The sequence below is a fragment of the Amblyomma mixtum genome, chromosome 1 (assembly GCF_055824585.1).
Source record: "Amblyomma mixtum isolate Tamu chromosome 1, ASM5582458v1, whole genome shotgun sequence".
Taxonomy (NCBI): Eukaryota; Metazoa; Arthropoda; class Arachnida; order Ixodida; family Ixodidae; genus Amblyomma; species Amblyomma mixtum.
The window spans coordinates 195,599,854-195,623,474 of NC_143012.1; the positions used below are offsets into that span (position 1 = coordinate 195,599,854).

The window sequence follows — 23,621 nt, forward strand, 5'->3', positions numbered from 1 at the left end:
TGCCCCAGCTTGCCTGGCCTTCTCTGTCTTCATGCCTGCTATTAAAGCCCCCTTCGTCAACAAGTACGCTACTATATATATATAATATCCAAGCGACGTTACGTGGACAATAATAATTATTTGCAGGGCAAAGATATTTAAAAATATGTATTTTATATCATTTGCACGGACATTTCCCGGACGTCAGCCCGCACGCACTAGGAACCTTGATTTCAGGAAACTACCCATTTAGACGCGATACCTCAAAAGCCCATATGTGCCGCCCAGTTGAAATGAGATCTATTCAACGCCTGATGTGCCAGGGGTAAGCTTAACATGGCAGCCATTACCACGAGCTCGAAATTCCATGCATAGCCAATACTTTTTCTCACAAGACATACACTTTAAGTACAGTCGACGGCAAAAGTTTACGGGACGCAATTTTTAGGAAAACAGTCATTTCTGCGCGGTAACGCTACCCAATCTCAAAACGAGGCAAATGGATCGTGAGAGAGCGTGTAAGTTTTTTCCCGACCATACGCATTCTGTCAGTGCTGGCGACTGTATATTCCGACTTTTAGCATTTACTTGCATGCCTTTTAGGCTAACTGTGACATATTCTCGGACGCGTAGAAGACCACATTTCTGCGTAATTTCGTTACAGAACTTAAAGAGAAGCTCCTCGGTTAAGAGGTTAAAAAAATAATTATCTGACAAATTTTAATGCGTGTGAGAAATCTTGAGCACATCATTCTTGAGCTATAGCTTTGGCCTAACACACAGGGTACGTGCAGACTGTTGCATCATTATTAATATGAAATACGTTCAGTAGGCATTCTAGCGTGGATATTTGATAGCATAAGAATGAACGGGCCTCCGAGCAGAAGAACAGCTGGTACTCTTCGGCTTATATTTATTTTCATTCAGCAGTAATCACGGCTTTCACTTAAAAGAACAATGTAAATGAAACTAATGAACTGTTAGCACACAGACTGAATAAATGGCGCGTGCATTCAGATAACTTTCCTAAACAGCAATTCTAAACCAGCCCACATATTATCGCCACCATTCTGGAGTGGTATACCTAACGGCATGAGTGAAGATTAGTTCTTTTAATCAAGTAGGTGGAAAGTTTCCTGCACTGCCTGTAGTATGGTGCCATGGGCGTCCGGAGGGGGGGGCAAGGGGGGGCGGCTGCACCCCCTTGGAAAATCACTCACTCGAACCGTGAGTGATGGCCGCACGCCAGGGGCGGTGGTGCGCTCAGCCAAAAGGGTAAAAGCAGCCCCGCTTCGACGCTTGGTCACATCTGCGAAATGCCGCGTCCGGGCGCGCGTCGTTCCGCCGTTTTCAAACCACGCCACCGCCAGCTCTGCTGAAGGACGACCTGTTGCAGACATGCAGCGGCACCGGCGAGCATGTGCTTCGAGCCGTCTTGAGATGGCTGTCTGTTTCTTTGATCTCTAGAGAGATAGCGACACGGAGGCAGACAGTGCACAGGGCACAGGTCGCTCGCTATAATCATGATACGTTCGTACGCCGGCCACCGATGAATTCTTGAGGGGGGAAGGACAAATCAGCCGTGTCCACCCCCGCTTTGTCGGGCTGCTCAGGGGCAAGCGGGCGACGAGTTGGCGCCGCCGCCGCGCGCTGTCTCCTCCGATCCACGGGAGAGCTCGGTGCGGTAGAAGCGCCGCTTTCAGAACCTTCGGCAAAGGGGATTAGCTGCTTTTGTTCACGGCGACGCAGTCTCCAGAGGCGCCCCCACACCAGCGTTCCTTGCGTCTTCTCCGAAAACCAGCGCCTTTGGTCAACGCAGCCCGATGGCGCCTGCCTGGCTCGCCTGTCACCTCTGGCTGGGCCTCAAATCACAACAGCGCCCATGTACTGTGCGTGTCAGTGCATGGTAAAGAGACCCAGGTGGTCGACATTATCCGAAACTCTGTACTACTCCGTCCCTCATAGCCTGAGTCGTTTTGGGGCTCTGAACCCCATAAAAGCACAAAAACAAATTTTCCGGCCGAATTAGTTGCGGGTGTCCCTTCCCCTCGGAAGTCGCGCGGCGTTCCTTACACCCCAAAAGTGCGCATTCGTGGATATTGTGGCAAGTAAGCCCTTGCACGTGTGCGCGCCTCTGTGTTTGTGCTTCGGTGTTTTCAGTGGCGGGTTGTCAACGAAGGTGAGAACAACCAAGACAGCGGACGAGAAAACGACGAGCGGCGAGCAGTGTGTGTGCGGTTGCTCGACTGTGCGGATGCGCGAGCAAGATGGAGCGAGGTGTATGAAGCTGCGAGCGTGCATTTATCTTGTAAATAAGTTTTCGTTGTATATATAGTCATCTTTTGTTTTCAACGTACTCGTTCAACCATTTTTCCAATCAATATATATGATGACTGTGCACTGAGAGCGTGTAATGAAGCACAGAAATGAATTTATCACCCGTGTAACTACGCAATTCGCCCAGAAAAATCCGAGGCGCCTACAGTTGCTGTTCAAGGAAGACTGACTGAGTGACTGTAGTTGCGTGTTTGTGAACATATTGCGCTGTGTGCTGGTCATCAATTCGGGTGAGTCGAGAACCCGTATGCAGTAAGACTGAGCACTTCGAGTATTGATGGTATCTTTTTGCATTTTTATTAATTTTAATTGTTTCTTTGTTGATAAACTCCAATGTATCTCTACAATCCGCGCTTTAATTTGCTGCTTGTAATTTTCTTTCATGTGTGTATTTTACTTATTTTTTATTTATATATAAATAAATAAATTTACTCCGCAAATAGTGCCTTTTCGCTACGAATATACCCCCCCCCCCCCTCCGGCGCCAACAACCAATGGGCCCCCCCCTGCAAAAAATTCTGCGGACGCCCTTGTATGGTGCTATGGTGGGCTTCGACGTTGTATATGTTAAACGCGTCGTGTCGGTATGCTCGCAATGCTATCTTTACATCACGGTATTCGTGAAGTCCATGGTAAACACAACACCCAATCGCTGAATTTTTAGCTTACGCAGAATGTTGTCACTACAGCAGCATAATAAGGAAAACCAAGCTTAGAATACCGTTTAAAAACAAAGAGAAATGCGCCTAGGTTAAATTAGTTAGATATATACACAATATATACACGATATGTTTATAACCCAGAACTATTAACAAAGCTTTTATCGCGTGTCTTTCGATGTTTGTAGAGCAGTTTTGTGATAGACGTGGGACTTATCGGCGATAGAAGCGCATACGCTGCGAAAGCCGTGCGTGGATAATCCCCCGCGCCCGTTTTCAAGCGACGACCCAGGCAGCATCGAAACGTTAAAACAGCACTACTTCTGTGTTTTGGTCAAACGTTGATCCATTCTCTTTAACGCCATTTTTTTAACGTTTATGAAATGTTACAGATAAACATTGGAATAAAATTTCCCTACCCAAATGAAGAGCGGAAAAACATTAATTCTTCATAATCTAGGTAAAGTAACCCTGCAAGAATACGCAGGCCAGCCAGTTGTGAAGGTGTACAATTTTGTCAACACTTTGCAGGAACCAACAAAGAGGGCGACACTTGAGTACAGCACAACGTGCAACTCATGCAGTCACCACCGAACGGATATTTTAAAGAAGGTTAGTCGCGAATCGCCAATAAGCAGAGTTTTCTAGCAAAATATCTGGGTTGCGTATGCAGTCCATTGCAGCAGGCAAAATCTAAGAGATTGAGTTTCAAAGTATTGCTAGTTGAAGGAAATGGCTACTGTAAAAACAGTGAACAAATTTCCGGGACACCACGCTTAAAATATATTTTCAATGTTGTTTTATAGTTATTATTCAAACATTGCATTTAAAGCACAGCAATAGCACAGTGTTTAGTAGGAATTCTAAACCAATGTTTACGTACTACACATTAATTTCATATGTTAATTTTTTAACGATATAATAACATTTAGAACACAGCATTAGCACATTGTTTACTTGGAGTTTTAGGCTAACGTTTGGATACAATATATGAAATTATATGTAAATTTTAACATTGCTGCTACGTTCTAATGTATATACAATGTTACTGCCACTTATATAATAATTTTAAAACATTATTCTAACGGCCAGTGCTACCTGGGGTGTTATGAGCTTCAGGCAATTGAGACGCAGCCCACGTATTCTGTATTATTATTAACACTTATAATAAGGTCCATACTTTCACACCGACTATGCTCGCGCCTGACGGAGTGCAATCGGTGTAACCGTCTACCAAACATGGTTCAAATATATCGCATGCTGCACGACACACACAGAGAGCGAACTTGCCTTGATCTCCTCCAAAAGCTGCTTGTCGGCGACCGGACAGCTGGCCATGATTTTCGACGCACTCGCCACACCTTCAGAAGAAAGAGAACACATTGCTCAAAGCCCCAAAGTTCTAAAGCTCAATGGATAGCATGCTGCGCAAGCGAGTTTGCACTGACTTTGTTGGCTTACATCTGCAGGCATCTAAGCTTAATTTATGTAAGCAGAAGTGTTCTCATTTCGTGTTAATTATTCAATCTCAATTAACGATTACCTTACCAAGAAGGAATTGCGAAAAATATTTATTAGAAAGTTAAGCAACGTACCTATTGAACATTATGTCATCTTTCAGACAAGTAATTTTGGCAAGAAGTCCAACCCGTCTTGAATACGCCTTAATTGAATCTTCATACAGTTTGCTAACGCTTGCGAAGTGTCTTGGCAACACATCTAATAAATGGCTAGCAAGATGTTCCCAGGTACCTTCCAAATGTTCTGTAAATGTCCTTTAGCTCTGCTAGTGCTCCGCCTATTGAAGCTACAAGATGTTTTTAGGGAGCGTTTCGTAGCTGAATTAAAGATAACTTCTAAACACCTACAAAAGTTATTCAGACGTCTTGTAGTCGCCAAGATAAACAAACCCTCTTATATAGACATCTCAACTGGCCTCTGAGAAAATTGCAAAATGTTTATGAGATGTCTTCACAACATATCTTGTAGAGTGCTTGCACGAAATTTCCATACATTTTGATACATCGCTATCTTCTAGCTCAGCTAATGTTCCCACTGTTTTCAGCTACAACGCGTTTCGCAAAACATCTTGTACACGTCTCAAAGACGAATTCTCTACTCCTACAAAGGCCTTTCCATGGAACACCTACTTGTCTTCTGGACGACTGTAAGGCACCTCGCCAAGATAGGCATGTCATCTCAACTGGACAAGATTTCTTGAGGACGTACTGCTTAACAAAGGCTGTCATTGAGTAATCCGTGCAAGCACAAGAAAACTCAAGAAATACAAACCATGCAATCATCTTAGTCTACCAGAAAACCTTTGCTCATCCGTACATTCCTCCCCCCATTAGCATCTGCAATGTCCACGAGGAGAACTGTCGATCTACATAGTTATTGGCCCCGCCGCGGTGGCCCAGTGGTTACGGCGCTCGGCTGCTGGCCCGGAAGACGCGGGTTCGGTCCCGGCCGCGGCGGCTGAATTTATTGAAGGCGAAATTCTAGAGGCCCGTGTGCTGCGCGATGTCAGTGCACGTTAAAGAACCCCAGGTGGTCGAAATTTCCGGAGCCCTTCACTACGGCGTCTCTCATAGCCTCAGTCGCTTTGGGACGTTAAACCCCAATAAACCAAACCAAACATAGTTATTGAAGGTAAAATCGTGGTTGTTAATTTATTCGTGAAGCATTGGAGCTGGTCTGGTTTAAATGCGATGTTCTGGTATTTGAAAGCCTTGATTCCTACCACAGCACAACTAATAAACTCAAAAGTGAAAGCTATTTCATAGTGGTGGTGGTGAAGAACTTTTATTGCATTAAATTCATGGAATTGATGTCACGGAAAATGACGTCACGAAATTGCATCAATTCCGTGACGTCACTGAACGATACTGCCTCCCGTGCCTTCATGACCGAGGCTTTTTTTGCCTGAAGGTCGGAGCAGCCGATCAGGGCTGACTTCCAGCACGCACACGCATTCTACAGAAAAGGTCTAATAGAAACGTGTTGAAGACGTGTGGGATATATGTCTTATTTTTTACTAAAAAATCTGGCTTGAGCGCGTATTGTACGTATGACTTTAAATATTTTATATCTGTTTAGCTTTTTCTCTTTCTGAGACGTACTGTGCTCAGTGCGCAGCCAAGCGACACTTCGTGTACAGCCAAAAATAAAGTGTTCGGACTTCTGACTGTCATGCATGTTTTCTGTCGTAGACTGTCATGCATGCCCTTTGCCAATATCTAGAATTTGTCTTTCATATAAACAAGAAGTCTTGCCAAGCGTCTTACTGTTTTAAAAAATTGAAGGGTTAGCTGAGCTAGAAGATTTCAAGATGTCTACAATCGTCTCGGAAGAAGTCTGCAAGATGTTATGCACATCTTCTCAGCACGTTTTATAAACATTCAGTAACTGTCAGTGAGTCGGTTAAGACGTCTTCGAGACGGCCTGCTCGTTTTGGCAACACATCTTATCTCTGTCCAGTAGATGGGTCCGCCGCGGTGGCTCAGTTATGGTGCTCGGCTGCTGACCCGAAAGACGCGGGTTCGATCCCGGCCGCGGCGGTCGAATTTCGGTGGAGGCGAAATTCTAGAGGCTCGTGTTCTGTGCGATGTCAGTGCCCGTTGAAGAACCCCAGGTGGTCGAAATTTCCGGAACCCTTTACTGCGGCGTCTGTCATAGCCTGAGTTGCTTTGGGACGTTAAACCCCATAAACCAAACCAAACCAGACCAGTAGATGGATTGGTTCCCAACGGGTAGGAACTTTTGTCACGCATGGGGCACAGGAATCGTAATAGCATATCCGGGGTTAGCTTAAAAAATTAGAAGGGTTAGCTGAGCTAGAAGATTTCAAGATGTCTACAAACATCTCGCAAACAGTCTGCAAGATGCCATGCACATCTCAATACGTTTTATAAACGTTCAGTAACTGTCTCAGGGGTCAGTTGAGACGTCTTCGAGATGGCTTGTTCATTTTGGCAACACGTCTTATGACTGTCCAGTAGATGGATTGGTGCCCAGTTGGTAGGAACTTTTGTCACGCATGGGGCGCAGGAACCGTAACAGCATATCCAGGTAATAAAATATTACTGCCGTATGCAGTTATGCATGCATGTACGTTTTGGTCGCATGTTAATAGGTTTCGGTCATATTTATAATGGTCACGTTAATCTGCATTTTTCCTATTTGCCGCATTTATATTGCACTGCAGCTGCAGACATTGGTTGATTCGTTTTACATTTACAGATTATTATTTTAAAATGTGAGAGATACATCGGTGCGTTCTGCGCAGGTGGACTGTACAGCAAGACAGACATTAAGCGCATGACAGCAATAAACTAAAATGCAATTAACTAAAATTAACTAATACACTTTTGATTTTTGATTTTAGGAGGCAAGGTTATATTGCGAGACTGAAGCCCGTCTACTTCGAAGGTGAAGCAAGTTAATGAACTTTCTTTATCGGCAATGTGGTTCAAAACATCAAAAGTCAAAATTACGCGTTTCAAAGCTCGTTGAGTTGGCTTTCCCACACCGCATACTTATCAAATGGTGTCATTGGGCGTTCAATAGAAGCCAAAATCACGTTAACTGCTTCTGCGTCATAAAATACAGAAATGGCGTGAGTATTTGCTGCATTACAAATACGAATGAGACCATTTTATAAATATTTGACGTGGTAAAGCCATCCAAACGAGCTGGGAAATGTGTATTTTTAACACACGATATTTCGAACCAAATTGCCGATAAAGAAGATTTAAAAACTGTGCTCACCTTCACGGACGACCTTTACTTTCGTGTATAACCTTACCTCCGAAAGTCAATAATTATAGAGTGTATTAGTTAGTATTATTTAACAAGAGTTGTAGTCGGACTAGTTGGTGATCGTCTGTAGAAGAAAATTACGCTAAAAAAAATACGACACACAAAGGAAGGACACACACAGAACAGGACGAGCGCAAACTATCAACAGTTGATAGTTTGCGCTCGTCCTATTCTGTGCGTCCTTCCTGTGTGTGTCGTGTTTATTTAGCGCAGTTTTCCCATGGCTAGTTAATATTAGTTAATTGTATTTTAATTGAGTACTATCACGTACTTAGTGTCCGTCGTGCTGTAAAATCTACCTACTCAGAACGCACCGACGTATCTCACAGTTTTAGAGCGCAGCTCGGCTCGGACTTAAGCTGAAAAATAAAAGTTATCTCTCTCTCTCTCTTGAGCGTCTATTAGTGGATTGAGCCGCGTCGCCGTCGGAGGTGTAACCGAGCGCGAGGAGAGCGAGGGGAAGAAAGGAGAGAGAGGCGAGCGCGCTCCCCTCGAGTTCGGCCGCGCCCAGCGAACGAAAGCCCCACCGCTCGCTCACAGATCGCGCTAGAGTGGTATAGCTGCTGCTAAACAAGCTGCTTGAGCAGAGCCTCATCGCCGCCGCCGAGAGGACCCTGCCGTTCGCGGCGCCATGACAGAGCTGCGCTAGGTGCGCTTAAATTGTACGCCGAAGCATAACTCATCGCCGCCGAAAACAGAAAGATTACTAGGCCTGGGCCTCCACAACACGATCGGGGAACTGGTGGGGGCCCACCGACAAGTCCAATACATCAGGCTCACACAAACTTCCACAGGTCGGTATATCCTGGACTCCCTCGGCATCAGAATACCGGCCAACGACCCAACCCTCCTCGCCATCCCACGACCCCTTCACCAGGAGCTTCTCATTACGCTGCTCCCGAGGAATATGCACCCGTCCCACCATGAGCAGCGCCGCAGAGCCCGTGCGAAGGCACTCCATCGAGCGTACGGCCCCGAGCCGGACGCCGTATGGGTGGACGCTGCCTGCACGGGTGATGAAGCGACAGCAGCTGTGGTGGACTCCTCTTTATCCGCCCTCCTCACACTACCTCTCTCTCCAGACACGTCCCCAGAGGCTGCAGAGGAAGCCGCCATTGCGCTAGCTATCACTCGCACGGAAGCCCGGTATATATTAAGTGACTCCAAAACAGCGATTTTAAATTTTGCTCGAGGCCGAGTTCATGTCCCTGCTTTTGGAATACTGGACTCGCCCGATGCACCCCCGCCCCGCCATGTGGAGCTGATATGGGTGCCTGCGCACTCCGGGAATCCCGGAAACGAGGCTCCCAACCTTTTAGCTCGAGGTTCTTTAAACCGGGCTCAGGTGGCCTCGGATCGGGGATTTACGAAGGAGCGCATGCACACATTCAGTGAGCTGACCCAGGCATACAGAGCCTCACGCCAGCTCTACCCCCCGCCCCACCCCTCCCTAGATAACAAACACGCAACACTCTGGCGCAGACTACAGACACACACTCTCCCCTCACCCCTTAACCTAGCCCACTATCATCCATCCTTTCCCACTCCCGCATGCGCCCTATGCCCAGAACCCTTCGCCCCTTCCCTCCACATCATTTCCCTCTGCCCGGCGGACCCTCCCCCGCGGGACCTAGAGAACCTCAAGACCTGGGAGGACTGGGAGACCCTGCTGCGCTCGGAGGACCCGGCCGTGCAGACCATCGCCACCGGCCGTGCTGCCAGTGTTATGGACCGTAGGAACATAAACACTTGAGTGCAGTGTGGTCGTGCGGGGACCCTGGGGCGTGCCCCGAATTCCTGTGTAAATAAAGTTTTTTCTCTCTCTCTCTCTCGAGGTGCCAAAGTAGAGCACATAGGCGGCGCCTTCGAGAGCACCCTGCGAGTAAATTGCAGAAGCAACGGCGAGGCAAGCGCGTTGTCAACGCCAACCCCTAACATAATGAACGCCGACGACCTACTGCTTCTGCGCCGCGTTTCTGGCGGCAAACGTTGTCAATGCCTGCAGCCCACATCTATCTCTCATCGCCCCACGTACACATAAGCACGATCCAGGTGTCCATTGACCCAAAGCAAAGGAAAGGCGCATATGACTTCCCTCGGAACAGTGGACACCTCAATCGTGCCTTAACTATAGGTGGCGGTAGTGACACATGTGTGGGCTTTAGACCATGCCGCATGGAGGAAAAAAAACTTAGGAGAGAGCTTGACGTCACGCGGCCAGCGTTCGCAAGCCGAGTGTTTGTGAAGCCGTTTTCTCCTTCAGTTCTTCGCTCTCCCAGTCAGTCCTTTATGTTTTGATTCTGGTATGTTCTAGCGCGCGCTTATGCGCGAGCCGCGGCGCGGGCGTCTGCAGCAAGGAGGTTGATCTAGTCAGTTTGCTGCGCTAATCCGCGCCAATCCGCGCATGCGCGCGCGCAGCGGGGCTAGATTTTACCGCACGCTATCACGTGGTGTAATCAGGGGGGGGGGGGGACAAACTCTCTTGTTTTTACTAAATCTTTACTTGTTAAGACTAGGCTTGAAGGTTGTCGCCGGACGCTCCCTCCTCGGTTTTTTTTTTCCTCCATGCCCTGCCGTTCACGCCGCAGAAGCAGACAGGGCTGCACTCAAATTTCACATTATGCCATATTTTCGGTAGGTTTGATGCCTCTCATACAGATTTTAAATAAGGCTAAAAATTAAAGGCAAAATTATTAATATGCAGCGGCAACAGCTTTAAATACTAGCAAAGACGCCTGCATTTTCAGGATGTCGTCATGGTCTGAAGGAAGCAGTCGGAAAAAATTTACCGTTAAGTGGCAAATCAATCGGGAAACTCCGTGCCTCCCTGTGGCACCGTTATGCTTTGGTTATGACTGTATTCCATATCTGATGACGTTTGATGTTGATGCTTGAGAGACAAACATCAGAAGGCCTTGAAACCAGACATTTTTTCTGTAGTGTTATTATGACAGTATAACCACCAACACTAAAAGCGGAGTTCTGAACACAAAAAAAGGACCAGTACCTGATAACATTCCTAATACATTTCTCAAAAGATATGCCAATGGTTTACTAAGTATTTAATAAACTTTGATAAATTATTAAAAACATGTACACTTCCAAAACATGTACACTACCAAAAGAAGAGCAAAAAGCTAAAATAATCTCAATACACTAGTCAGGAAGCAGGACTGGTGTTACTAACTATAAACCAATCTCAATTACCTGCTCAGTGCCCACAATACTGGAACACATTTTCCTTAAACACCTAAATTTTTCTCGAAGATAAACATATGTTATCACCATTTCAAAGTGGCTTCCACCAAGGGCTTTCAACAGCAACACAACTAATAGAATTGGTGCACAACTTATCCCAGAGCATAGACAGCCAGAAACAGAGACCTAATACTACTTGATTTTTCAAAGGCACCTGATCGGGTTGCATATACTGAACTAATTAATAAGCTATAAATGACATTAGGCCATGGATTTACAGTTAACTGGATTAGAAATTACTTTTCAGACCAAAAACAGTTTCTAGAAATTAAGCAAGGAGCTTCCCATATAGTTCAAGTTGTATCTCGTGCTCCCCAAGGTTGTGTCTTGGCCCCTGTCCTCTTTCTAATTTTCATCAATGATTTAGCAGCTAATCTCAACATCATACGACTCTTCGCAGATGACTGCATCATTTATCGGGAAATCAACAGATTTCATGACCATGAAACTCATAACAGCGCACTAAAAACTATAACAAAATAGTGCACCGAGTGGCAGATGGCTCTCAGCACTAATAAAACAGCTTATATGACAATAGAAAGGAGGGAGCATAAATCGGAATTTCCATACACTATTAATTACATGCCAGTACTCACTGCAGTCACTGAACATGTATATCTCGGCCTACTAATAACACATCACCTGAGATGGAATGCACACGTAGATGGCATTACGTCAACACCTCTAAAACAACGCTTTTATATTAGACAACATCTGTGACTAGCCCTTCCTGAAACTAAACTGTTAGCTTACAAGACTGGTTAGACCTGGTCTCGAATATGCTAACGACGTTTGGTTCCTTTACACTATTCAAAATATAACTAAGCTCAAAGCAATACAAAGGAAAGCAGTCAGGTTTATATATAACAAAAATGTAATAACTGATTCACCACTCACATTTATATTTAACAAATACAAAATAACTGATTCACCAACTGAAATAACGAAACAAGAGGGAATACCAGCACTGCAAACTCCTGCGAAACTTATGAGGCTTGAGCTCATGTACAGCCTCCGTCAAAAGTATATAACCCAAGGTGTTTGCTTCTAAGCTCTTCAGCGGCACTCCCTAGAACATCTAGCAGTCCAAAGGTCCAAGAGTGAGGACTCGGAGCCATTCTTCTTTCGAGAGATTACGGCCACTGAGGACGCACAACAAGGCATACTACAGACCTCACAAGCAAACCCCTTGGGCTGTATACTTTTTACAGGAAGTCCACCAACTAGGGTAATTCATCGCCACTTAAACCTAAACACTGCAATGTATATTTCATTCTCTGACGCGAGATCAATACGTCAAACATTGACATGCATTTAGCAAGTATCATTTCCATACTGCCTGCTTTAAACACCCATTTTTCCCGTCAGCAAAATGTTTACAGCTGCAGTCTTGAGAGCGTAATACAAAGCAAATGATTTTGCACTTTTGTTGGTGTATGGTTATTTGTGTTTTAACTTATTTCAACTGTGCGGCTGTACACTAACTAACAACATTGCTTTCATATCTCTTGTGGTGCATCTTATTGCATTCGGTTTTATTGTAGAGTTTTAAGAAGCTTCACATCTCTTCTGTAGCTGTTCTTTACAAAAACAAAAACCAGCCCTATGTTTCGTCCTTTTTTTTAGTCACGATAGAGATTTGTTGTACTACATTAGTTAATTCTTGTAGTTCTGCTTTATCCTTACCAATTGTTGCTTTTCATTTAAAGTGCTCACCAACTGAATGTATTCTTTTCAGTCTCTCTTACTGACCGTGTATTGCCCTCATGCAACAATCCCAGATGGGATTAGCATTGTGTAAAATAAAATAAGTAAGAAATGTTTTGAAAAACAGAGTAACGCTCTGTTGGCTAGCAGTATTTTTCTTGGATATTTTAAGCAAGTCTGATGGAAGCACTGTTAGTAGTGCATCAACGTCCAACAAGGAACGGCAGCGAAATCTGTCTTTTGATTGGAGGTATTTATTAGGACAAACTTCATTTACAGTTGCTATGATGATTTGGCTGGCATGGAGCCCTTTTATGCAATAAATATTCAGACATGCACTGGAGCGAGCAAAATACATCACTGTGTTAAAACCTGAGTCACAATAAAATGCTGTTGGCCATGTAAACTGACTGCTAAAACAATTTAAAGCTACACTTTGAAAATTTTTTTACTTTTTTATCACCCCGATAAGGTGAAAGCCTCACGTCATATGAACAAAGCCCTACTCTCGCTTTTTTTTGTATGCCCTCCAGATAAATCAATTGAACTGATTCCTTCTTTTCACATGGTACAAACCTGTTAGTTATTAATCTGACCTATAAATTAATTTCTAAGTCCAACAGCCAAACAGCAAAAAGCAAACAGCTTACCTAATGACAATGTCTGCCTTGTCCTAACGTTCATTCCATCATACGGGGCAATAGCAACATCACGCAACTACCATGATAAACACCGCCTTGGCACATACAACTTTATGCTCTACGAAATCTGCACATCATGAGACTAAGCCCAATGAAAAATTAATAGAAGCATGCAATGTAATGCTGCTTGCAGAAAAGTCTCTCACAGTCTAGCAGGTTTCACTAATCCAACATTCATTATACATATGACACGAGCACACTGTAATGACACAAAAGCATGCAAAAATTTTAAAATCCTCATTTCTTTGATCCACAAGCATTGAAAAATAAAACGAACAGCACCAGTAATTCTTATGCGTACCCCTGCAATGCAACTACCATATAAAGACAACCATGTAAGCAAAAAAAAAAACTGAATATACATTGTGAACCAATTCTTGGTGCTGAAGATTAACTATGCATCATTCCTACTATCAAGCTATTTTAAGCAACACTAACAACTTACTATGTGCAATACAGCTATCCTGCCAATTACACAGAGTAATTGCGTGCAAGGTACAGTGGATTGCAAAAGTTCCCAGGCCTAAGGAGTTGTAGCTCAATTAGGGCTGCACGTGCTTCTCGGCGAAACAGCAGTGTTAATTTATTTACATGAACACCTGACCAACACCGGCATTCTACCACCACATCAGCAATGAAAAAATCACCGTACAGCTTTATGCCCATAGAAATCACAAGTACGCAGGCCTAGAAACTTTTGCAACAGACTGTACAAGAAGGCTCAAAAATTAGTTCAGAAAGTTGAAAAATCCCCAAACGAATAGGAGAATATTTTGTGAATTTAAGAAGCCATCACAGGAAGCAGCACAAAATATTGCGTTGGAATGAAAAAATATAGACTCTTGGGCCGGCAGTAAAGACCAAAAAAAAATGTTTAAATGCCCCCATTATAAATCACTCTGAAATGGTGATCATTAAGTGTAAGTTCCCTTCAAAATTTGCACCTTCAAATGAAAGCGATTTGGCACAGGTATCACAAGTGCCAAATATGAAAAACATGTTTAAACATGTCAAAAGTCTACAATACTAAAACCATTCATAACACAGCCAGCATAGATAACGACACACCCAACAATACTGGAGAAAAATCCACCTATGCTGCTCTATGCCCAGTAATGATTTTGTTCATATTATACCAATAATGTCATATTGTTCCAAATGCCACAGAGAGAAAAGGTAATGCATTGGATAGAGATTGGAAAACCCACAGAAGAACCATCCCCGACAGCTGTAAGCCAATTTGTGCAATCTGCAAGAACATGTTTCATGAAACCAACATTACTGCATGCTACCAACAGCACAATTCAATGGGTGAAGTACTGTGAAAAGCACAGTGCTAAGGGCAAGGTACACAGGTCTACCTCTACGGTTCACAGTGGCAACACATTGAAGAAGTGAAAGAACGATGGTTTCAGCGTTCAGTTTTGTGCTTGTTGACACCACAGATTAACGACGCTCAAGCGTGGAGAAGCCGGCATCCTCACTTTTACACTTCAACTATACTGTCCAGCCTTCAAGTGAAACACACGTTTACCTCTATACTAAATCATGTGTTTGTACCATTTTTACACAACATGACCTTTGCTGCAGTCCCAAAACAGAACACAATGGAAAGAAACACAGCAAAGTGTGGTGGCAAGATTGATGCAAATATGACAGCAACACCGTCCATATAATAGGAACTTCACAACACGGTTATGGACGACAGAACTTGCACTTAACAACACACTTATGTTCCAGATAGACTGCTCAGGTCGGGTAAATATGCAGCGAAGCGCTTATTTTTCGAGAGTTTAATATTTCACAAATTCAGCCAGAGGCGCAGTTTAAGAATATTTCACAAGCACTAAACTTCACGAAGCACGGGTTGCAGGCCCCTGAAAACTCCCGTCTTACCTCATCAGTCTGCAAGCTTTCATCTGTTGCTTGCAAAGACAACACGATTATCTGGCCTGCCCCTAAGCTCAGGGCACCAACAGGGGCGGAACTCGGCAGCAGATAAAAATAAAAATTGGGGGGGCCACTTAAGCTCGGCCTTTATGGTATGACGGGATAACGTTAATGGGTCAATGCCCATGTGTGCGGGACTGGTAATTCTCGACTTTACATACATAGGTCCCTGATAGTCCTCATACCGCTCCTGGCGCAGTGGTGTAGCGGTTAAGCGATGCACCTCTGCCCTGCGATGACAGGTGCTGCCACCTATGGGGCTTATATGCGACTGAGGTTGCTCTTCCCGCGCAACCTCTCGCAATCATTCATTAATTTAACTGCTACGTGCCACAGCGGTCAGTTTGTTCACAATCGGGTGGGCAGGTTGTGATGACGCCACAAGGTTACGCGACCTAGACGGCCCATCTAGGTTGCTTCTTCAGGGATTTCTCGCTCACAACGACGTTGACGACACCAGATTTCCTGCAGAACGACAGCCCTAACGCTATCACTCTAGTACTGGCTGTCCCTAAAAGAGGGCATTTTTGGCAGTTCTTCAAATGTCTGTCAAATTCTACAGCCTCAACCAGAATGTAAACATCCCACTGTTCACAAACTTTTCCCATTCATGCGGCAAATATAGAATCTGACCTGCAGAAGCCGTGAAAAACTATGGCGGCTTTTGTACCCTTCCTCAGCTCCAAGCATTTCAGAGAGGGCAGAAGCTCAACATAAAGATACAAAGGAAGAAAATGAACAAACTAGAGCTACGGGTAAGAGATAAGCCTAACAATGCTTAACTGTCGGCGCCAACAAGTTATCTGCTCCTGCAAGAAACGACGACAGGACATTCACTTTGGGAACAGAAATCACCCACGAGAGGTTGCTGCCCCATTTCTCATCAGAAGCAGATAAGGAAAATGTGCTGACCTCAGACATATATTTTGCGCAATTGTACATTTTGGCCAAATTACTCACGAGAGCAAATTGTCTCAAACTGTATGCAATTCGCATTTTACTATTTCCTACAATCTAAAAATGATCCAAGCCCTATACACTCGAGGTGAATGACCAATTACTCTGAATGAAGAATTGTCAACAAGCTATGAAACATGCGCACATTACTTGTCTATGCTGATGCTCAGAGATACAGCCCAGTCCCACACTGCCTCAACACACCATACACCTAAAATCATGATGTGAACCCGCAACACTAAACCACACCTGAAAAATAGCAGATACACACTTCTGCCTCGCAAGTGCTCTGTGCCTGCCCAGTTACCTCTTTGTTTATTGCTGTGTGTTCAGATCATGCTACACAAACTTGTCCACACATACACGCAGAAGTGGGGTACAAATGACGCCTGCAGATATCAAGTCTGGCTGATGCCTTTAGTTTCGAACTCAATATCAGATGGGTACAAAAGGGGCCCTCATAGCATCTACTGGGTTGCCGCAATTTGAAAGCTATAGCACATGCTGATGTAAATGCAGGCAGGACAGCTAAGCAAGAACATTAGGTACTGTGGGTAAATGACACACTGATGTAAATGTAACAACACAGCAGCAAGGACAATACCAAGATCCAGTGAGTGGGCATCACTAACTGCTCACGAAGTACTTGAATAACAAATTGAAGCCACATTCCAGAATGATTACTTTCAGCTTGTGTTAACTAGTCGGTGCAGAGGAACTCAATCGACAAGCTTACTGAAACAGTCCAACAAATATCCTGGTCATAAACAAGTGTGATGAGGCCCCGAAGTACGTTTTGCCATTGTTACAAAATATGTGCAGAATGAACAGCCTGCCCTTGTAGACTTTAACCACAAGAAATTTTGTAACCTGATCTATACTATTAAAGCAGTTACCAGCAACCAAACCCCCCCCCCCAGTGCTTGTAAGGCTTTCCTCTTCTCTCACCATTTCTACTGAATTAGAGCATTCCTACTGAATTTATGCATTGTTGTTTGCAGTGCTGACGATACTGTTCTGGTCAATGGCTTTGTTTTGTACCTTTTTACTAGCATTCCTGAATACACTACCCTTAGTTTAGGGACCAAATTCACTTTACCTGCCACTCCAACCCCATTACATACAGCTTACGTCAAAAGTATAGAGAACAAGGTTGGCTCGCAACTGCGTGGCTCACAATGTATCCCCAGTATTCCGTGTCTTTTGAAAGCAACAAGAACTCTCATTCTCATCTGTCCATAACTTGAGACTTTGACAAATGTGACAAGAACACCACTTCAAGACTTAAAAACTAACCTCTGGGAACTCTACTTTTGACAAAGGCTGTACCAGCCATTAGTCACAAAGAGCAAAACTGCACAGCTACCAGTTCTCCATTCAGACACCACTGGGAATGGCATTATAGCAGGACAAAACGAAGGCAGATTTGACGTGCAGAAATTAAAAGGCAATTTTAAGAGCAGGATTGTACTTCTTTTGCTGTATGTCCAACTATTTTAATTGTCTCAGACAATCATGGGCACTTAATAATTAGGAGGGTTTTCGTACTACGCTCAAAAACAGTGCTTTGCTGTCCAATTAAACACAATAGGCCCCCACTCGAAACGGTGACACCTTTGGTAATGCAGACCACTGGCAGCACTAAAGAAACTATTCCCTTTTTAAGTACTGAGCCAATCACCGCTCACAGAAATCTGATAGGCAGACCAAATGAATGAAATTTGACGACAGCTGGCATGCCATGGCATCAGTAACTGTTTCTCGCGGCACAAATGAAAGGCGCCAAAAGTGTAGCACTATAATATATCATAAAAGTGGACAACAGAAGAGAGTCGTCACCTGTGAGCCAATAGTGAATGCCACTATGAAGAGAGACGGCAAAGAAATCTAAACCTCCAGCAAGTAGTAGCAATAAATGTCAGGGAGTTGCTAGCCAGTGGCTGTGTTATCTGTAAACTGCCCTTCCCATGAGGTTGGGGGTGAGGGCTAACAAAGGGTGAGACTGTAGTAACAGCCCCGGCACTGCCAGACCATGTGAAGATAGGTAGGATGATTGCCGTAGTGCGGGCACTGAGGCGGACTGGACTAAGGTAAGAGTTCATGCCACACAGCGGACTGTCAGTAAAGGAGGGCAATGATGGAACGTTGCTGAGCAGGGCACAAGATGTTATTACATTATGTACCACTTTTGTCAATGTAACCGCATGTGGAAAACATTTGAAGCTGATGCAGCTTTTCAAGAGTTCGACATTTTCCCAAGTGCTACCTAAAACCACAAATTTGAAAAGAACAGATCTGCAAGGTGTGTTCATACTGATACATGATGGCAAGCCGAGAACGCAACGACATAACGGATGGCGACAATATGATTTAATGGCTGATGGGTTTATGGTTGTTTAACGTCCCAAAGCGACTCAGGCTGTGAGGGACGCCGGAAATTTTAGACCCCCTGGGGTTTTTAACGTGCACTGACATCACACAGTACACACCAGTGTGAGTGTTCTGTCCCGTGTGACTACCCGCTTCGTCGTCTAGTCCGCGACACCACCATTTCACAAGAAGCATGTGGCTGAGCAGCCACAACCTCATCCAAGGCTGCTGCTTCAACGCTACACAGACAAGCCATATAATTGATAGCATGCACCCACTGCAGAACAAATCAACATCAAAAGCAATGCTATAACAGGATACGTTAAGCTACACAAAGAACAGACTGCAAAAACTTGCTTTCTGCGGGGTGCAAGATGAACTTATTCATCCTGTAAACCTTGACATGAATGCTGCTAAGCCAATTTGAACACAAGAATGCAACAAAAGCGGTCGTCGTAAAATCTCCCAAATTGAAAAAAGCCAAGCAGCAGTTCTCTCACAGTCTATGCATTTTCCAGTGCCAAGTGTCACGTGTCAACGTGTAGCCAATTCCCACTGACCTGGAGAACAATGAGTGCACATCTCGAAGCACTCTACAATACGAACCAGCTTCAGCATGATGTACGCCGAGTATGTTCACACACACAGCCGCGGTTGTGCCTATATATTACATTTAGGCCAAACCTGACCTAGGGTCATTACAGTGAAGTGATGGCAGCACATGAAAAAAAAAAAAACATCATTTAAGAGGTAAAGGAAGCCCACACTTCATCCAGTGACCACCTCATCTGAAATTCATGATAACAGAGAAACAACATCAACAGCAAACATCACACAACACGGCCTGTGAAGGTCGGGAGCGAAAACTCGCGCAGCAGCAGGGCACAGGTCGCATCCCGTTTCTTCTTCAGATGAGCGCCTCGGGCTGCACCTTGAGCAGCGTGTCGGCGTACTGCAGCTCGCAGCTGTTCTCGTACTCGCACATGTCCAGCGCCACGGCGCAGCTCTCTCGCACCAGCGGCTCCTCGTCGCCCTCGAAGCGGCGCAGCATGTCGAAGCAGTCGCCCGTCGCAATAGAGCCCAGGGCCTCGGCGCACTCGTGGCGAACCATGCCGCACTCCCTTTGGTCGGCCAGCACCTCGCCGAGTCTCTCGACGGCCGCCTCGTGCCTCGCCTGGCCCAGCACGTAGGCGACCTCGTGGCGGAACAGAGCGCTGCTCGGGCAGCGAAGCCCCTCGGCCAGCGCCCGGATCGCCGGCTCGGTCCCCTCGTTACGCAGCGAGAACATGGCACGGTAGCGCTCGAACAGCGGTGCCGACTTGTCCATCAGGAGACGTGCCTGCTCCTCCACGCCGCCCCCGTCTTCAAGCAGCGGCGGCGCTGGGTCGACTGAGCTGTACGGGCTGTCGGCGAACGCCTCGAGCCGGCTCTCTGCGCTCGCGAGCCAAGCGATGCGGGCCAGGGCCAACTGACACGTCTCGGCCACGACGGCGGTCGGGTCGGCGGCGAATTCGCGCAGCACTTGGACGCTCTCCGGCTCGGCGATGGCACCCAGGGCCTCGGCGGCCTCATGCCTCACGATTGCTTCTTCCTTCTCGTCTCGCAGGAGCCTCTCGAGCGTCGGGATGGCGCGAGGATCACGCATCTGGCCCAAACAGTACGCGCACTCGTGCTTGAGCAGCGCCGAAGGGTCCGTAAAGCAGCTGGCGATGCAGTCGATCGCGCACTCACCGCCCAGGTTGCGAAGGGTGAAGAGAGCTCGAAAGCGCTCTTTCAACGGCCGGTCTTTGTCATTAAGGACCTTACCGACGGCCCGGATGGCCGCCTCTTCCACGTGCTTCATACTTGCAGCCTTTTTCGATAACGACAGCGACCGCACGTCGCACCGGCAGACGTGTGCGGTGTGTGAATCACCGCGGAGACCAAAATGGCGTCACGCGTCATGCCGTGCTGCCGCTTGCGATTGGAACGGGGCAACTGCATTGAGCCCCGTATTTTCGGTTTCGAATATTTGTACTTGTCCTCTCCGCTTTGCTCATGCCATCTCACTGCTGTAGAAACATCTGAAGTACGCGCACTATATTTGTACGCAACGAAAGCCTTCCTTGAAATAGTAATCGCACGTCATAATAGATAACATAATCGGAATTTCGGCATTTTCGCTTTTCTTCTTCTTGCTGAAACAATAGACCTATGATAGACATCCGAAAGACAACTCCTTATGAGCACACGTATTTCGCAACAGCACTCTGGTTTAGGACCACGGCGCAGTACGATGAACCAACAAGCCAGCCACTACGTATTCAACACTTTGATTTCTTACGCTTGCCCCCCATGGAGTCGGTTTGTCGAAAACATGGTAAAGATTAGTGACGAAAATTACGTCCAACTGTTAGCCACAGGGAGCACATATGTAACGACCAGCAAACGACTTTGGTTTCAAAACATTTATTTTGGCATGCGTTGCAAATATCCCTGCAGTGTTAGTGCGATCTACTGCTCTTGGTCTTTTCACACACTTCTGTGCCGACCTGCACTCTTCAACATGCAGAGATAATAATTATCAGGTATCTTAAAAAGAATATCGTAAACAGCCAGAAATGCATATACGAATGCGTACCTGTGGTGATATCCGATATGGCAGATGTTTGAATTTGTTGCGAGCGCCTTGGTTATCGAACACCCACATCCACAAAACACAACCTAGAGTACTTTATTAAACAACAGTATTGAGTATACATTCGAACCTCGTTATAACGAAACGGTTTATAACGAAATAATGGATAAAACGAAGTAATTATGACTCCTTTTGAAATCTCGGTCAACACGTACGGGCTATAACGAAACTACGCTAATAACGAAGCGAAGTAATCCCCGGGAACCTTCAACTTCGTTATACCGAGGTTATATCACTAATGATTCTGTTTACTTCGGCGCAACCCAGGCAGTGAGGAGTCCGAAATATTATAATCGGCATTTTTTTTTCATCTTGGATAATTAACAAGGGAAAGAAGGCGCACATGTCGCACATATATACACGCGTCATGTCTCGGTTTCAGAAACCTGCGCATTGCTTCAGCCTGGGGAAAAAAGAAAAGAACCCGCACTGTACCACTCCATCAACTGCAGATAACATTTACTCGACGGAAGCGCCCTAGTTACGAGACCTCTCTATTTTTGTTTGCACTTTACAAACATGAGCGCCCGAAGGAAGACCCGGACGCGCACTTTGAGCGAGAATGCGTATCGCATGCGCCTATCGCACGCTGAGAGCGTAGTACTGCCTGGAAAACGCCCCTATCAGTTGCGAGGACACCGAATCTCCTCCATCGAACTGCGCATGTATGCAAGTTTTTTTCTTCGCAGACTCTTCAGGCGCGCGCGCGAAAGAGTGAAAGGCGCGCCTCGAGTGGACGACGGCGATTGCGCTCTGGCCCCGTTTTCTGCGTGGTTCAAAGGGCTGAACTCTTAGTCGTTTTGTTCAAGTGTGCGTTTATCTCTATCGCGAAGGAGCTGTATACAGACACGGTGATCGCTGTCAAATTTCGCTCCGCTATGCGTTTATCCCCCCACAGGTGCGTCTATCGCGACGTACATCTCCCAGCCATGTCCAACATTCACAAACGGCAACTGCAGATTTTTCATTCATGAACGATTGAAGTAAGTCAAGTTTTCAACAGACTTCTAATTCTAAACAGACTTTAGGCATAATCACATCGAAAAGTAATTTTTTCTTTTCAGTTTACGATGATCATATATAAGAAACAACTCCAGCTCTGGCCCCGTTTTCTGCGTGGTTCAAAGGGCTGAACTCTTAGTCGTTTTGTTCAAGTGTGCGTTTATCTCTATCGCGAAGGAGCTGTATACAGACACGGTGATCGCTGTCAAATTTCGCTCCGCTATGCGTTTATCCCCCCACAGGTGCGTCTATCGCGACGTACATCTCCCAGCCATGTCCAACATTCACAAACGGCAACTGCAGATTTTTCATTCATGAACGATTGAAGTAAGTCAAGTTTTCAACAGACTTCTAATTCTAAACAGACTTTAGGCATAATCACATCGAAAAGTAATTTTTTTCTTTTTCATTTTACGATGATCATATATAAGAAACAACTCCCCACGTGGGAGACCTAAGGCCCCGTCGGCGAAAGCTCTGCAGGACTATGAATAAAGTTGTTACCAACCAACCAACTCCAGGAGTCACCCTCAACTTTTCGAAAATTACATCAGGCATTTCTTCTTTTCTACGTTCTGGTTAACTGGGAAGTTGCCTCAAAATGGGAAAGAACAACAGATCACATTTTTTTTAATCTATGCATATATATATATTGTACACGGCCATATTGAGACAATAAATTATATATTAAGCTTTTAGTTTGCATCACATTTTTGTCCCGAGATAATGAATTTGTTTTAATATGTATGCCACGTCCGTGGTGGTTAATTATCTAGTACCTACTCTAAAGTCTCCACCTAAAGATACTTACCTGTAGCAATTATAAAGCTTCGCGCAAGGAATTAGTATGCTTGTTTCTACGCGTGTCCAGCGACATATGCATTTTAAGAAGGATATGTTATACCTGGTAATATACAGCCCATCTCTCTGAATTACCTGTAATGCGCATGAGCAAATTTAGAATAGCTGTATTTATAAGATACTAATTAGCAAAGTTCACATACCTGATTCAATAAACCCTTTAGCCATGGCTTGCGCAATTCGTCCAGCGCCAAGAAAACCGATCGACATGTTCTTGTCTTGCGTTGACGCAACGTCTAACCGCTATGAGGGTCGGAAACACAATGGGAGATGGGCAGTAACTCGAAGAATTGTCAGCTCAGTTGGCGCAAACGGAGCGCTGTTATCTGAAACTGAAACTGC

At 45.3% G+C, this 23,621-nt stretch overlaps 2 protein-coding genes across 2 annotated transcripts in view; both read right to left on the reverse strand.

The window, feature by feature from the left end:
* LOC149370478 (pyrroline-5-carboxylate reductase 3-like) overlaps positions 1–23,620 on the reverse strand; it is a 39,087-nt gene extending 15,467 nt beyond the window's left edge. The window contains exons 1-2 of the mRNA XM_089561554.1: positions 23,423–23,620; positions 4,266–4,336 (exon numbers count right to left, since the gene is read on the reverse strand). Coding sequence (XP_089417680.1) covers positions 4,266–4,336; positions 23,423–23,489 — 138 coding nt within the window. The 5' untranslated portion in view covers positions 23,490–23,620. The remainder of the gene's footprint in view (positions 1–4,265; positions 4,337–23,422) is intronic.
* On the reverse strand, positions 18,812–21,049 carry nero (deoxyhypusine hydroxylase nero). Its single transcript, XM_089561545.1, has one exon. It carries the CDS (start codon positions 20,580–20,582, stop codon positions 19,647–19,649), a length of 936 nt encoding a protein of 311 aa, XP_089417671.1. The 5' UTR covers positions 20,583–21,049; the 3' UTR covers positions 18,812–19,646.
* Position 23,621: the final 1 nt, after the last annotated feature.

Coding starts and splice junctions, on each gene's coding strand:
- nero (XM_089561545.1), bottom strand. CDS start 20,582: ATGAAGCACGTGGAAGAGGCGGCCATCCGGGCCGTCGGTAAGGTCCTT.